The 13,503-nt window shown below is 36.0% G+C and overlaps 1 protein-coding gene across 4 annotated transcripts in view; it reads right to left on the bottom strand.

Annotated features, from left to right (window-relative positions):
* Positions 1–13,503, bottom strand: part of LOC126816800 (A disintegrin and metalloproteinase with thrombospondin motifs 16) — a 104,950-nt gene that overhangs the window by 38,079 nt on the left and 53,368 nt on the right. For all 4 annotated transcript variants that reach the window (XM_050543520.2, XM_050543516.2, XM_050543518.2 and 1 more), the window contains exon 3: positions 12,852–13,186. In XM_050543520.2, coding sequence (XP_050399477.1) covers positions 12,852–13,186 — 335 coding nt within the window. The remainder of the gene's footprint in view (positions 1–12,851; positions 13,187–13,503) is intronic.

The following is a 13,503-nucleotide window of genomic DNA, read 5'->3' as shown; positions in this document are numbered from 1 at the left end:
ATCCATTTTATTGGCATCTGCAAACTAAATGAATCATTTCTCAAAAACAACATTTGAAAACTCATTCATAAATTAGTTAGTTGGCAACTAAAATGAGATTTCTGTACAATGTCTTAGAAATAACCAGCGGCTGCCAGGCAGGTTACGCCCACATTTTCGAGAGATGGATAGAGAACAAGCTAAAAAGAAAGTGATTTTTCGTACAATCAGAGGCCATAATTCACAAAGTTACGGTCCGATATGCGCGAATATCAAAAGGAACCGAGATCTTTGGGTTATAAACTTACATTTCAAGTTTCAACAAAATCGAACTCTATAGGGTCCACAAGCTAAAAACGTGATTTTTCGTACAATCAGGGGCCATAATTCAGGAAAATACGGTCCGATATGTGTGAATATCGAAAGGAACCACGATCTTTGGGTTATAAACTTACATTTCAAGTTTCATCAAAATAGGATTAAAATTGTGACCTCTATAGGGTCCACAACCTTGATATACTATATTTTTACGCTATTTGGTAACGAACGGCGGCCATTTAGTCTGTCAGTTTTGGGCCGATTTTCACAAAATTTGAACTCAGGGTTTAACGGTGATATAATAATATGTTTTTTTAAATCGGATAAAAATTATGACCTCTATAGGGTGCACAGGCTAAAAACGCGATTTTTCGTACAATCAGGGGCCATAATTCAGGAAGTTACTGTCCGATATGCGCAAATATCGAACTGAACCGAGATCTTTGGGTTATAATCAAGTTACAGTCCGATACATGCCAATATCGAAAGGTACCGAGATCTTAGGGTGATAAACCTATATTTCAAGTTTCATTGAAATCGGATAAAAATGGTGACCTGTAGACTGTTCACAAACAATTGTGGACGGACATCCGGACGGACGAACGGACAGGGGCGATGACAATATACATCCACATGAAAATGTGGGCATATAAAAATGATGAGGATGGTCTGCTACTGTACAATTTCATCAATTTTCTCGGATAAGTCTAACTTATTTTGGAGCCATCGGTGGCTCAGTGAATAAGATGTTGGCTCGCTAGCCTGAAGGTCCTGTGTTTGATCCCTGTGTTGGCTAATAAGGTTCATCAGAATTTTTCGGCGTGGTTCCTCCTTGTCAGTGGTGCAGGACCAATTGCCTGGCAAAGGGAAATGTATAGTTGTTCGAAAGGGGTGAAAAAACAAGGTCCCATGTACACGTAAAAGATCCCTTAGCAGTTGGTATTTGATATAAAAATAGGCTGTAGCGCCGCTGTCCGGGCAAAATTTCCAGTCAGAGCAGAACATTAGGACATTAAACCCCATTTCATTTCATTTCTAACTTATTTTGGTAGCCTACATTCTCCATATGGGAAATGAAATACTTTGCTAATGATTTGGCTGCCACTGGTTTAGTGAGTATTGTGCTGGCTCACTAACCAGAAGGTCCAATGGTTCGATCCTCCAGCCTGGCTTACTCCTGTCAGTGGTGCAGACTGGTCACCTGGCAAGCAACAGTATCTAGTCGTATGGATGGAATAAAAAAACAGAGGCACTGTCTGTGTTCAAATTGATGTGTCCATAAAAACCTAGATAGTTGAAACTTGATGAATGTGGTGTATAAAAAAAAAAGTGTTTTATACAATTTTCAAGTAGATTTCTCACACTTGATGTGAAATGATGTAAGATAAATAAAACATGCTGTGAGTTTACATGTTTCACATGTCCAACATCTTGTTTACATGTCAGACCTACATTAATTCGACTTTTTATCTTGTTACGTTGTTAAAGACCCAAAATGAATTAATCTCAACTCTTAATCTCCCCTGATGAAATTTTATCTAGCTGAATGCATCTCATATTCTTTAAAAACAAGAAAATTAAACAGAGAATAGACTGTAGCTGGAACAGAGATGTTATTGTTTAGAAGATCACAAAAGAATCCTGGCATAGTAAAGTTAGATAATGGACCGGAGAAATACGAAAGATATGGGAACTCACTTACTTTTAATAAAATCGTAGAAATATCAAAGAATATCATTTGAGCGTCACTTGTAAAAGGAGACAGGTAGAGCAGATTAGATAAGGTTAAAAATTAACAACTGGTTTTCATTCATAAAAGTCACATCAAAGGAAGAGGTTCTGTTAAGGTTGCATAGCAACTGGGGTAGAATATATGCAAGTACTTTGGTTACAAATTTGGCTTTATGATAAGTAAATATATTATATGTCCTCAGACAACCCCCTTGAATAATTGAATTTGTAAAAGACAGAGTTTTTATTTCATTAAGTTGTATAAATATAATTCAGTTTATTAAGGTTTTTTTCTAATTCTTAATTCCAGGTAGTGAATGTCCCATGTACGATTTTTCAAGGTCACTTGTCAACAGGTTTCGTTTGTCGGGCTGACAAGGAAAGTGTGCCTAGACATTCGTATCAGATGTAATGATACAATAAAATCTGATCTTTATCTTATTATTTGGGCATGGAAATTTGATAGTAGTGCAAATATATACTGCCACAAACATATACTACAAGCTTGCAAGACACTTGACAGATCCTATAGGTATATAGTAGCCTCTCCCTTCTCCTTTCACATTTAAACCTTGCACATATAAACCCACAGACACTCAACAGACCCCCAGTATATTGAGGTAGGGGAGCCCCCATTGAACACATATATATAACACTCGACAGACCCCCTGTATATTGTGGTAGGGGAGCCCCTATTGAACATATAACACTCAACAGACCCCCTGTATATTGTGGTAGGGGGCCCCCCTCTGATAATATGAGTCACATTAGGTAATAGACAGGTATTGTAGGTAAAGTTTTTCAATGTTAATCAATGTTTATTCTACAAACCAGTCGAATACAATATAACCAGTGAATACAGTATAAACATCAATGGATTATTTTAATTGCTTTCTACAGCGAATATATTACAGAAATTGAATGAATTACTTATTGAATAAAAAAAAAAAAAGAGGTTTTGTGCGTAACCTGCTCGGTACAGTAGTAGTAAATAAATTGACCCAAGTGTAATTATTACCTACCTGTAGGTGAATTATATCAAATGACTCAACGTCTTAAATGCATAATGATCTACCTAGTACATATAATTATGATACACAATGACATGTATTAAGAGTTTTCATTACTCTGTGCATTTGTAGTTATAATTCCCAGATTTAAGAGTTCATGGATGTTAGTTTGTCATGGTTTATCTGGTCGTTTTTAATATAGTATGAGAAAATTTAATGAGCAGACGGCATACGTTTTTTTTCTTGCTGCATTTTATCAATAGGCTTTTTCATCTCATGAACATAATAAACATTATGTGCAAATTTCAATGGGATGATAACAAGAGTTTTCAATGTAACCAAGGGCAAAAATTCGAAAAGTAATTAGTAGACTTTGTTATCTCCCAAATACAGACAGGCTTTTTCGTCTCACAAACATAACTTTCAATTTTCAAATCAGTGGTTTTTAACTCGAAAGGGTCCACTGGCGTTTTCAAAGTAATCAAGGGTAATAACTCTAACTCAATATTATCCATGATATTTGGCATTAAAAACACAAATGAGAATTCAATATTGGTCCATTTCAATCAATAGTGATATTGTTATACCATGAAAATGTTCAATATTTAAGACGCAACCTTGTGGTTCTCTATGGGACTCGAGCACTATTTGTAATGTTAAAATTTGCTGAACAAAGCAAAACATATCCACAAACAACAAAAAAGAAAAAAAAGAAACTTATAGACTGGACTAACTCGGCACAAACATCTGTGGACTGCTCACACACACATTTCACCGCACATAAACTGATTAAAAATTACATTAAAAGTTTTGAAAACTGCATGTAAATCAGTTTATACATTCATATACATGTACATCAATATGTAATTTTCGACCCTTTTTCGTATATATTAAGGTTATGCTGAATAGAGCAATATGCCCTTAAAAATGGAGCTACATGTACATGCCCGTTAAAAAATTTTAAAACTAGCATATAGCTCTCTGTCCATATATACAAACCAAATATAATCTTAAAACCTTCCCATTTATGTATCTTGTTACTTATATATGAAATAAAATATAGATGCCAATATGATCTGGTCCTGACATAGCTATTAGTGTCAATACAATAGTAAATGAAGTCAGTGTGTTCATATTTAATGCATCTGTTAGATTAATATACAGATTGTAACGGGGTGATAACTTGTCAAATTCTGAATACATTTAAATTTTATTTGTCTGAGGTTAAAGGTGAGGGTTAACTCCATATTGATTCAGGCATGACATCGTATAAAAACATGTTAAATTTTTGTTTACGCTTTTCACCCTGGTCCCCGTTTTACACATTTTCACGTTGCACCACCTGGTGTAACTTCAAAGTCATGTGATAATGTTTATTGTGACAAGTTCTACGTTGTATCTGTTAAAGATTGATTTCCTCTTATCTATTAGAATAACAAGTTCTTACTTGTGACCCCAGTGCATTAAAAAGGTTAATAAGCCAAACTTAAGAACAGATTTGTTCAATTGCCATTTGAACAATGTTTTACATGGATGTGAGCGCCATATGCGCTACATTCGCTATCTAATAGTCTGCCAAATTAAGGGTAAAAATGACACAAGGTGTAAGTAATATGATACATATCTGAATAGCTTTTATATCAGGGTTGGGTGGTTGAGTGGACTAATGAGTGCACATTGGATCATACGATCTGTCATTGAGACAAGTAGGGTCGCCTGCCAAACCTCTTGGGTTTCCTCTTGTTCCTTTCTCTATTAAATATCCCGAGAGAGAGAGAGAGAGAGAGAGAGAGAGATGGTTTTAACATCCACTCGAAACATACTAGGTCATTTCGGGACAAACATATGGTTCAATTTAATTTCAATAATTCACTTGTGTGTAGGGGTCATTAGCAGTGGGAGGAAACCGGAGGACCCGGAGAAAACCCAAGTGGTCCCTACTCCGTGTCACTTACAACTAGGGAATCGAAACCACGCCAGTTAACTCAATGACAGACTTTATGAAACAGAGCGTACAAGATAACTATTCATCCATCCAGCACCCGCAAAATGAAATAAGGTTTAACGTTCTTTTTATTTGCACCAACTGTATACAGGATCTTGCTGTTTCATCACATCCGAATGATTGGCCCTGATCCTTGCTGGGTGAACAGACAAGGGGAAAGTAAGCTGAACATTCCGGTGGAATTTTCTTACTAACACCCGAATCAAACCCAGTATCTTCTGGTTAATTATGGGCATGCGCCTCACACACTGAGAGAGAGAGAAATGGGGTTTAACGTCCACTCGACACAAACTAGGTCATTTCGGGACTAACATATGGTTTAATTTCATTTCAATAATTTGCTTGCGCATAGGGGTCTTTAGCAGTGGGAGGAAACCGGAGGACCCGGAGAAACCCACAAGGTTGGACAGGCGTCACACACTGAGTCTCCAATGGTTCCAAACAAATCCCTAGTCTACTGCATCAAACTGTGTAGTCAACAACAGTACAGTACTCTACCTACTGAGCTATATTCCTGACCATAGAAAGAATATTTAGATAACCTGGCTTTTCCTGTTGGCATGGTCAGATGATTTATCTACTTATTAATGCTATTATCTGCAGGCACTCTGATTTAAAGGGATTTAGTAAAGCGTTTTATACAAGTTAGGTTTTTGGGTGTTCAAGCTTTGGTATAACCTTTTCCCAGCGGGAGTGAAAGCACCAGTTTTAACAATGTAGTGTATTTCAATAAATATATCAATAAAATTAAAAGACCAGTGGGAAAGAACTATAATTGTAGCCCTAAATTTTCCATTAAAGATGCAATATCCTAAACACAACATGTCTATCTCCTAATCATAAACAGAACTTCAGAATCAGAAATCACTCAAAACATTTCAAAGGTCCTATAACATGCAAGAACTACTACAGGTAGTTCAACATATTTGACTTTCAGTAGATTAATTCAACTAAAACAACTCTCTCTCATCAATATATTTCACTTTAAGGGGTTGGATTCCTATCCAGTACAAACTCAAAAACTTGGTCTCTGTCACTGAAAAAAATGAAATGAAATGAAATGGGGTTTAACGTCCTACTCTTCTGCACCTAACCTGGGCTAATTGAAGACGGGCATACGCCATACAGTGTGCTATGAGGGAAATTTTGCCCGGGCAGCAGCGCTACGGCCTACTCTTATATCAAATTCCAACTGCCAAGGGATCTTTTACGTGCACGCCAATGTGTACACGGGACCTCGGTTTTTCGTCCCATCCGAACGACTAGGCAACTGTCCTTGTCAGGCCCTCCTTTCTGCATCACTGACAAGGGGAAACCACGCCGGAAAATCGAGATGAACTTTCTCGGCCAATGCAGGGATCGGACACCCGACCTCCAGACTAGCGAGCCAGCGCCTTACCCACTTAGCCACGTGATCCCCCTGTCACTGAAAAGAATGGGATGTCCGCATTCTGTGAAAATAATCGTAGTGCAGGCAGGATAACAACGTAAACAAGTTGATTGCATCACAGTTCTTTGTATTGTTATGTCATACTATTATTTTAACATTTACATTGTTGATTCAATAAATAGGACCACCTCAAAGCTATATGCTTATGTCACATCAAGGTCTACAAAAACTGAAAACGTTTATTTTCTAGAATTACGAGCATGCTTCTGGTAAAAAAAACAAATGAAAAGAAGATCAACAAACCAATAAAGAATAATAGAAGATATATGTGTTTATAACAAAAAAATATCTTTTCCTAAAAAACACTCTTTGACACTTATTCTAAAATGTCCTAAATTCATGAGACAGATATTTTCCTGGCAATAGGAAAGAGAGATAGAAATAGAGTTAAACATCCACTAGACACAAACATGGTCATTTCAGGACTAGCACACAGTTCAATTTTATTTCAATAATTCGCTTGCATGTAGGGGTCTTTGGCTGTTTGAGGAAACCGGAGGACCTGGCGAAAACTCTTCGAGGTTGGACAGGCGACCCTACTCCTTGTCACGTACAAATGGGGAATTGAAACCATCCCACTTGACTCAATGACAGACCTTGTTATTTCATGTGCACACATTAATCCACTAGACCACCCAACCCCGCTCCTAGCAATAGGAGCCTCTACAAGCAAGGTTGGAAATAAGGCACCTGTCATAGACATGTCAGGAACAATCTGATATTTGTAATATTGTTAGGTACAAAGTTGTGTTTTTTCAGTGTTGTTAATATTTTTAATGCATGTCCCCACACAAAGTCTAAAGTGTCAGGTACTAATTTAGCAGTACCTTATATTTTGTCAGAAACAGTTAAAATCGTTATTTCCAGTCCCATCTACAAGATTCTATGGATGTGCTCGAATTAATTTCACCCATAGCAGATAGGCTCATTACCCGTCTTCATTAGACATACTTGTACATTAATCATTATATAAAGCATTAAGCAAACTAATGGTTTATCACTCTGCTTAATCTAAGGAAATGTTCATTATCCAACTAAGTCAAGGTATTGATATAATGAAATTATACATCAAGTTTCATCCGTCTCATTCAATCAGAATCAGATTTACTGTGTTTCAAAAGGTATGACGGACATCATCGAATTCAGTAAAGACATGTACCTAATAAACATTTGCACCAAGTTTGAGCATTCTCCCTTAATTAGAAGCAGAGTTCTTGTGGTCCAAAAACGTAATTGAAAGACAGACACACAGCCAGAAGGACACACAGACAGTCAGACCCATTTTAATAGTCTAATGCTTTCTGCGGAAGATGGAGGACAATAAATCAATCATAAACACGCAACACAGTATGGTCATTCAAAGGGCAATACCCTGAACTTATAAAAGAACCCATTACTCATAATTGTTGTGTAAATTGCCAGAACTCAGGCACACCATGCCCTAGACAGACAATATCATGCACATGTAACACAAATAAAAAAAATAAATCAAAATGGAACTTGTTTCATGATGTGACATTTACCATTTACAATAACTAAAAAAAATCAGATATTTTCTTTTATAAAATAATGAAAGGTTACACAATAATTTATATAAAAAAGCTCACAAAAATGTCATGAAATATTCACATGCACCACTCAAATTTGCAAACGAAACACCCCAGAAACAATACTTGCTGTAACCATTTTTAGTATCTAGTTGCGCCCGGGGTACATATTCACACGTTTTTCATATTTATGATAGGAGAGGTAATTTGGATGATGAAAAGGTCGCAAGGGTTTAAAGTGTAATGTCTAACATGTCTCCATGTCTCTCTGTCTGTACCATAAAGGTCACCTTACATGGTTTTAATAGGTACATAATATGTATCAAAATATACCACACCACAAACAGAATTGTTTTAAATAAAGACATCATCGCTTACTTTTTGTTGAGGGGATCACGGTGGCTAAGTGGGTAAGACGCTGGCTCGCTAGCCTGGGGGTCGGGTGTTCGATCCCTGCATTGGCTAAGAAAGTTCATCCAGATTTTCCGGCATGGTTCTCCCTTGTCAGTGATGCAGGACAGAGGGCCCGACAAGAACAGCTGTCTAGTCGTTCAGATGGGATGAAAAACCGAGGTCCTGTGTACACATTGGTGTGCACATAAAAGATCCCTTGACAGTTGGAATTCGATATGCCGTAGTGGCGCTGTCCGGGCCAAATTTCCCTCATAGCACACTGTATGGCGTATGCCCGTCTTCATTAGCCCAGTTCGGAGCAGAACTTTTGTTGAGATTGAGGTTGCAACAGCCGAGCAGTACAGCACCTGAGTCTTGACTAGCAAGTTCTAGGATGAGAAGTACCTTGTAACCTTTTAGCCCTAATTCTCAGATGGTTTAGGTTAGAGCATGTGCAAAGTGTGTTGAGATTGGGGTTGCAACAGTCAAGTAGTAGGGCTCTGGACTCTCTATCTAGAAAGTCCTGGATTCCTTTTCTTTTCATTATGAAGATCCAATATCTAGTTACCGGTATCAACATAATGTGTGTTTCAATCAAACTTTCTTTTTAATGATTGCCTAAGAACAGATCAACTCCATTCCTAGCCTATCCTGCAAACCAAGACCTCATTGTAATTACATGCATGACATTTAACAATATCAATAATGTTTGTGATCAGAAATATCTGCCATCCATTTATTTTGAAGACCTTACAACTAGAAACATCTTTCTGGCATATAAGCCTGAAAGGATGGGCAATATTTTATCAATATTGTACACATGACATTTAACTATTTTAATATCTATCCTATACATATCAGAAGCCCAAAAGGATTAGCAAATTTGTTATCCATGTTCCACACCTGATATTTAACAACAACAATAATGTTTTTGATCAAAAATATCTGTTATCCTTTTATTTTGAAGACTTTATAACTAGAAAAATCTTTCCTGCGTAGAAGCTCAGAAGCTCGAAAGGATTGGCCAATTTTTTATCCAAGAGATTGTAAAGTGAGAGAAAAACAAGAACAGAAACTTACCCAAAAGGTCAATTGAGGCAGAAGTCATTAAGATTAGGGAATGGATTGGTCAAGATTTTCTACATCAAACAATAATGATTCATTCAGGGAACTCTGACGTTTGATGTTTACATTAACAGTTTTTATCAATAGATGTTTCAAAACAACAAGAAAACCAGAAAAATGTCAAATGTGTTTTTGTTCTACTATACCAAAAGAAATTGTTAAAAACAATATTTTTTTCCTACATCATAAGTAACCTTTGAGCGTAAAATGATTCCTTTTGTTTACACAGGTCACAGTTCTATGGAACACAATAACTGTTTAGTACAGAGTGATTTTTTATAGGATTCTAGCTAGTCTTTATCAAACAGAGTCATTTTCAACTAGCTTTATATTGCAATATTAATGTACAAAAGAATTGTCTATACAATACAACTATTCTTTTTTTGTCATATCAAATCAACTCAACTCATTTTTAACTAGCTGCATGTTCCTATATGAATCTACATAAGACACAATTCTATGAAACAATAAATGCTTATTACTGGGTGATTTTTTGTAAGATTCTTGTCGTCAACAAATTCATTTTCAGCTGACTTCAAACAGGACAATTCTATACAATACAATTACTATTTTTTGTATGGTTTTAGTCTTTTTGAACTGGTGCCATGTAGCAATATTAATCGACATAGGACACAATTTTCTGTAATACAGTTCCTTATTTTACAGTACAATTATAATCTACTAAAATTCTATGGAATATAATTCCGAAGAATACAATTCCAAATTCTATGGAATATAATTCTATGGAATACAACTGATGCCCACTCAACACAAACTGGTCATATAGTTCAATTTTATTTCAATAATTTGCTTGCACTTAGGAGTCTTTAGCAGTGGGAGGAAACTGCAGGACCCAGAGAAAACCCACGAGGTTAAACCACTAGACACCCCCCCCCCCCCTTGAAATAATAAAACATCTGTTTTAAATATTCTCACAATAAATGTTTAAATACAGAAATCCAATAATTTCTATGCAAATGTGTTTCAAGTTCTTTTTAATTGGACACTTCAGAGGATGTTACCACAAATGAACTATACAGTGAGTATAATTTAAAAACTTAATCATGAATGAAGCACACAGTAATTTCAACTATTTAAAAGATTTGGCTTCAAACATTGCAAATAAAGTGAATAACTCCACTCAACATTCCAAATTATTCAAATTCAGAACATAATTGAATTAGTCTGCCTGTTTCACTAGAAATATTTCATATTCTATTATAAACTAATAAGTGCAATGTCTTGGTATGTTAAGGAATGTCTATACATGTATATATATATCATCTTAATATATTGCATCTTCATCAATTGAACATTTACAAATCGATAAAATTCATTTAATCAAACATAAAATTGCCAAGCAATGTATATTTGCCTACCAGAAACATTTTGAATGGTAGCTGTTAAGTTTTCAGGTCAGGGGCAATAGCTACAAAGAAATTTGATGAGTGACTGAATTTTGACTTGGTAATCCCTCCTTACGAGTAGCTAAACAATTCCAGCAATCTTGGAAAAAAATTCTCAAAAACTTTGGCCTAGTGAGCGTTTAGAAGATTCGAAAGGCAGGGACAATAACTGTGCAAAACTAAAATTTAATAGAAGTTCTGCATTACATTAGTCAAACAATCCAAGCAAATTTGAAGAAGGGAATAAACAAACTCTGTTCTGTTGAGCATTTACAGTGACAGGGGTAGAAATTCAGCAAACTTGACTAGCTGACCCCAAAAAAAAGAATCAAACCATGTTTAGAAAATAAGTCTTAAAAATTCTGAACTCTAGAATGTTTACAAGGTTTCAGTGACAGGGCCAGTAACTCGAGACCAAGATTGACTCATGGGCCTTGGGGGCTGCAGCCAAGGAGTCCTACCAGGTGGAGGACTTCCAGAGATTAAGTAAAAAGTAATATTATATGTGAATGCTGAATCCAAGTATAAATAATTTAAACTATCGACTTAAAAATGGGTTTCCGTTTATTTATCTTTATAGTAAGGCCACCACACTAATTTGAACTTTTTTCCTCAGGTACACCCATTAAAATTTTGTGTCCTATTTCCTAGGGAAAAAATAATAATTTAAAAACCCCAAAATAATCAATTGCTCTTCTCAAAAGGTCTTAATTTCACATTTTCAAGTTTTAAAATTGATGAGACTCATTTGGCTTTTTATTTATCGAGATTCCAAATAATTAAAAATTAAATTGGTTTGGCCTAAACTACAGCAAAAAGAAGAATTGTCACAAAAACTCTGACCTGCATTTACAAGAACAGTGAACAGAGAAACAGAGAGACAGATGGACGGACAGAGGTGATGTTTACAATGTCCTCCCATATAACATATGGGCGTATCAAAAACCATGATCAAAACAGTACCACAACACAACACATAAAGACGATTATTTTCAAAGTCAAATTTAAATCGGAGTTACATTTTCCTTAAACTTTGAAGTTTAGGGAATTAAGTGATAACATGTTTGGAATTCTATGATGGTTTGTATTGACATCATTTAACAAAATTTTGAGAATCTTTGCATTGGTGCTGATTGTGAGTTTCTTTTTGATTTCAGTGTAAGAGATGTTTCAAATTACTTTATAAGCAGAATTAGTTTATATGTTCAGCATGTTTTAATCTCTTCACACACTGACTAGAAAGTAAACGATCGTATTATTTACTTGTAGATCTGTGGATATAACCACCTGCTTAATAAAATACATATAGAAAGAGAGCAAAGTGTTAGGCTTCCCGCTGTCTACACAACATGGATAGAAAAATGATACAACACAACGCCTTTTTTAATTTCAAGATGAGCACTGGTTCAAGATTGTTATGTTTTTAAGAAAATATTTTTAAATAGATCAATTCAATAATAAGCAGAGCAACAAGATGAATCTTTAAAACAAGAATCCCAGGGGGCTTAATTGGCCATTAGTTTAGAATAGAATGAGATGGAATTGGATGAGGTGTCTGCAATGTGATGAGGGAGAATTTTGCTCGGACAGAGGCGTTTCCACCTACTCTTCATCAAATTTCAACCGCAAAGGGTTCTTTTACGTGCACGCCAATGTTTTACAAGGGACCTTACAGTGTGTGACAAGGGGAAACTTTGTTGAAAATTCCTGAGGAACTTTCTCTGCCAACACCAGGATCGAACCAGGATCTCCTAGCTAGTGAGATCTAGAACCTTCTCACTGAGCCACTGTGGCTTCCAGGGGCATCTTGTAATCAGAAACTGAAACATATTTTATTTTTACACAAATATTTCAATGAACAGAATCAAATAATCAAAATTAACTTACAATTCCATCACAGACGGATAAAGCCACCGTATTATTTTGATGTGACGTAGCTCTACCCGTATACAAACATGCTGCTTCTTTCTCAATCTCATCTGATGAAACCGCTTCATCGGAGGAGTTACCTTTCTTGTCTTTCCGATGATAAACTTTAAATCCCGGAGCTAACAGTTCTTTATTTTCCCACAATTCTAACTGAAATTGTTCGGAGAGACTGCTAATGTCTATTTTTAGTAAATGATGTTGTGTTATACTTCTTTTATGCCTTTTATGATAGATGCTGTCAGTTATTTTGGTTCCATCGGATGTGTAAACTTCAGGTATTACAATTTCATAATCTGAAAAAAATACAAATCAAAAAGGATTCCATTTTTATTTATACAGCCTCAGCTATAGGATATTTTGGGGTGTGTAATATAGTATGCTGTACAATCAGAATCGGCAACTTTGATCGGATGGTTTGGGCTCGGGGTTTAAATTTTGGTCTCAGTCAATGAGTTGCATTTCACTCCACTAATGAACAAAGAAAAAGGTGTCTCACGATTTGGATGGGATGAAGAACCGAGGTCTGCATGCACATAAAAGGTCCCTTGATTTGATAGTGAAGGGTAATGAAGAGTAGGCGGTAACGACGCTGTCCGGGCAAAATGTCATC

This window comes from Patella vulgata, chromosome 3, assembly GCF_932274485.2.
Source record: "Patella vulgata chromosome 3, xgPatVulg1.2, whole genome shotgun sequence".
Lineage (NCBI taxonomy): Eukaryota > Metazoa > Mollusca > Gastropoda > Patellidae > Patella > Patella vulgata.
The sequence above is the reverse complement of the archived record's forward strand: the minus strand, read 5'-3'. Positions and strand labels throughout refer to the sequence as shown.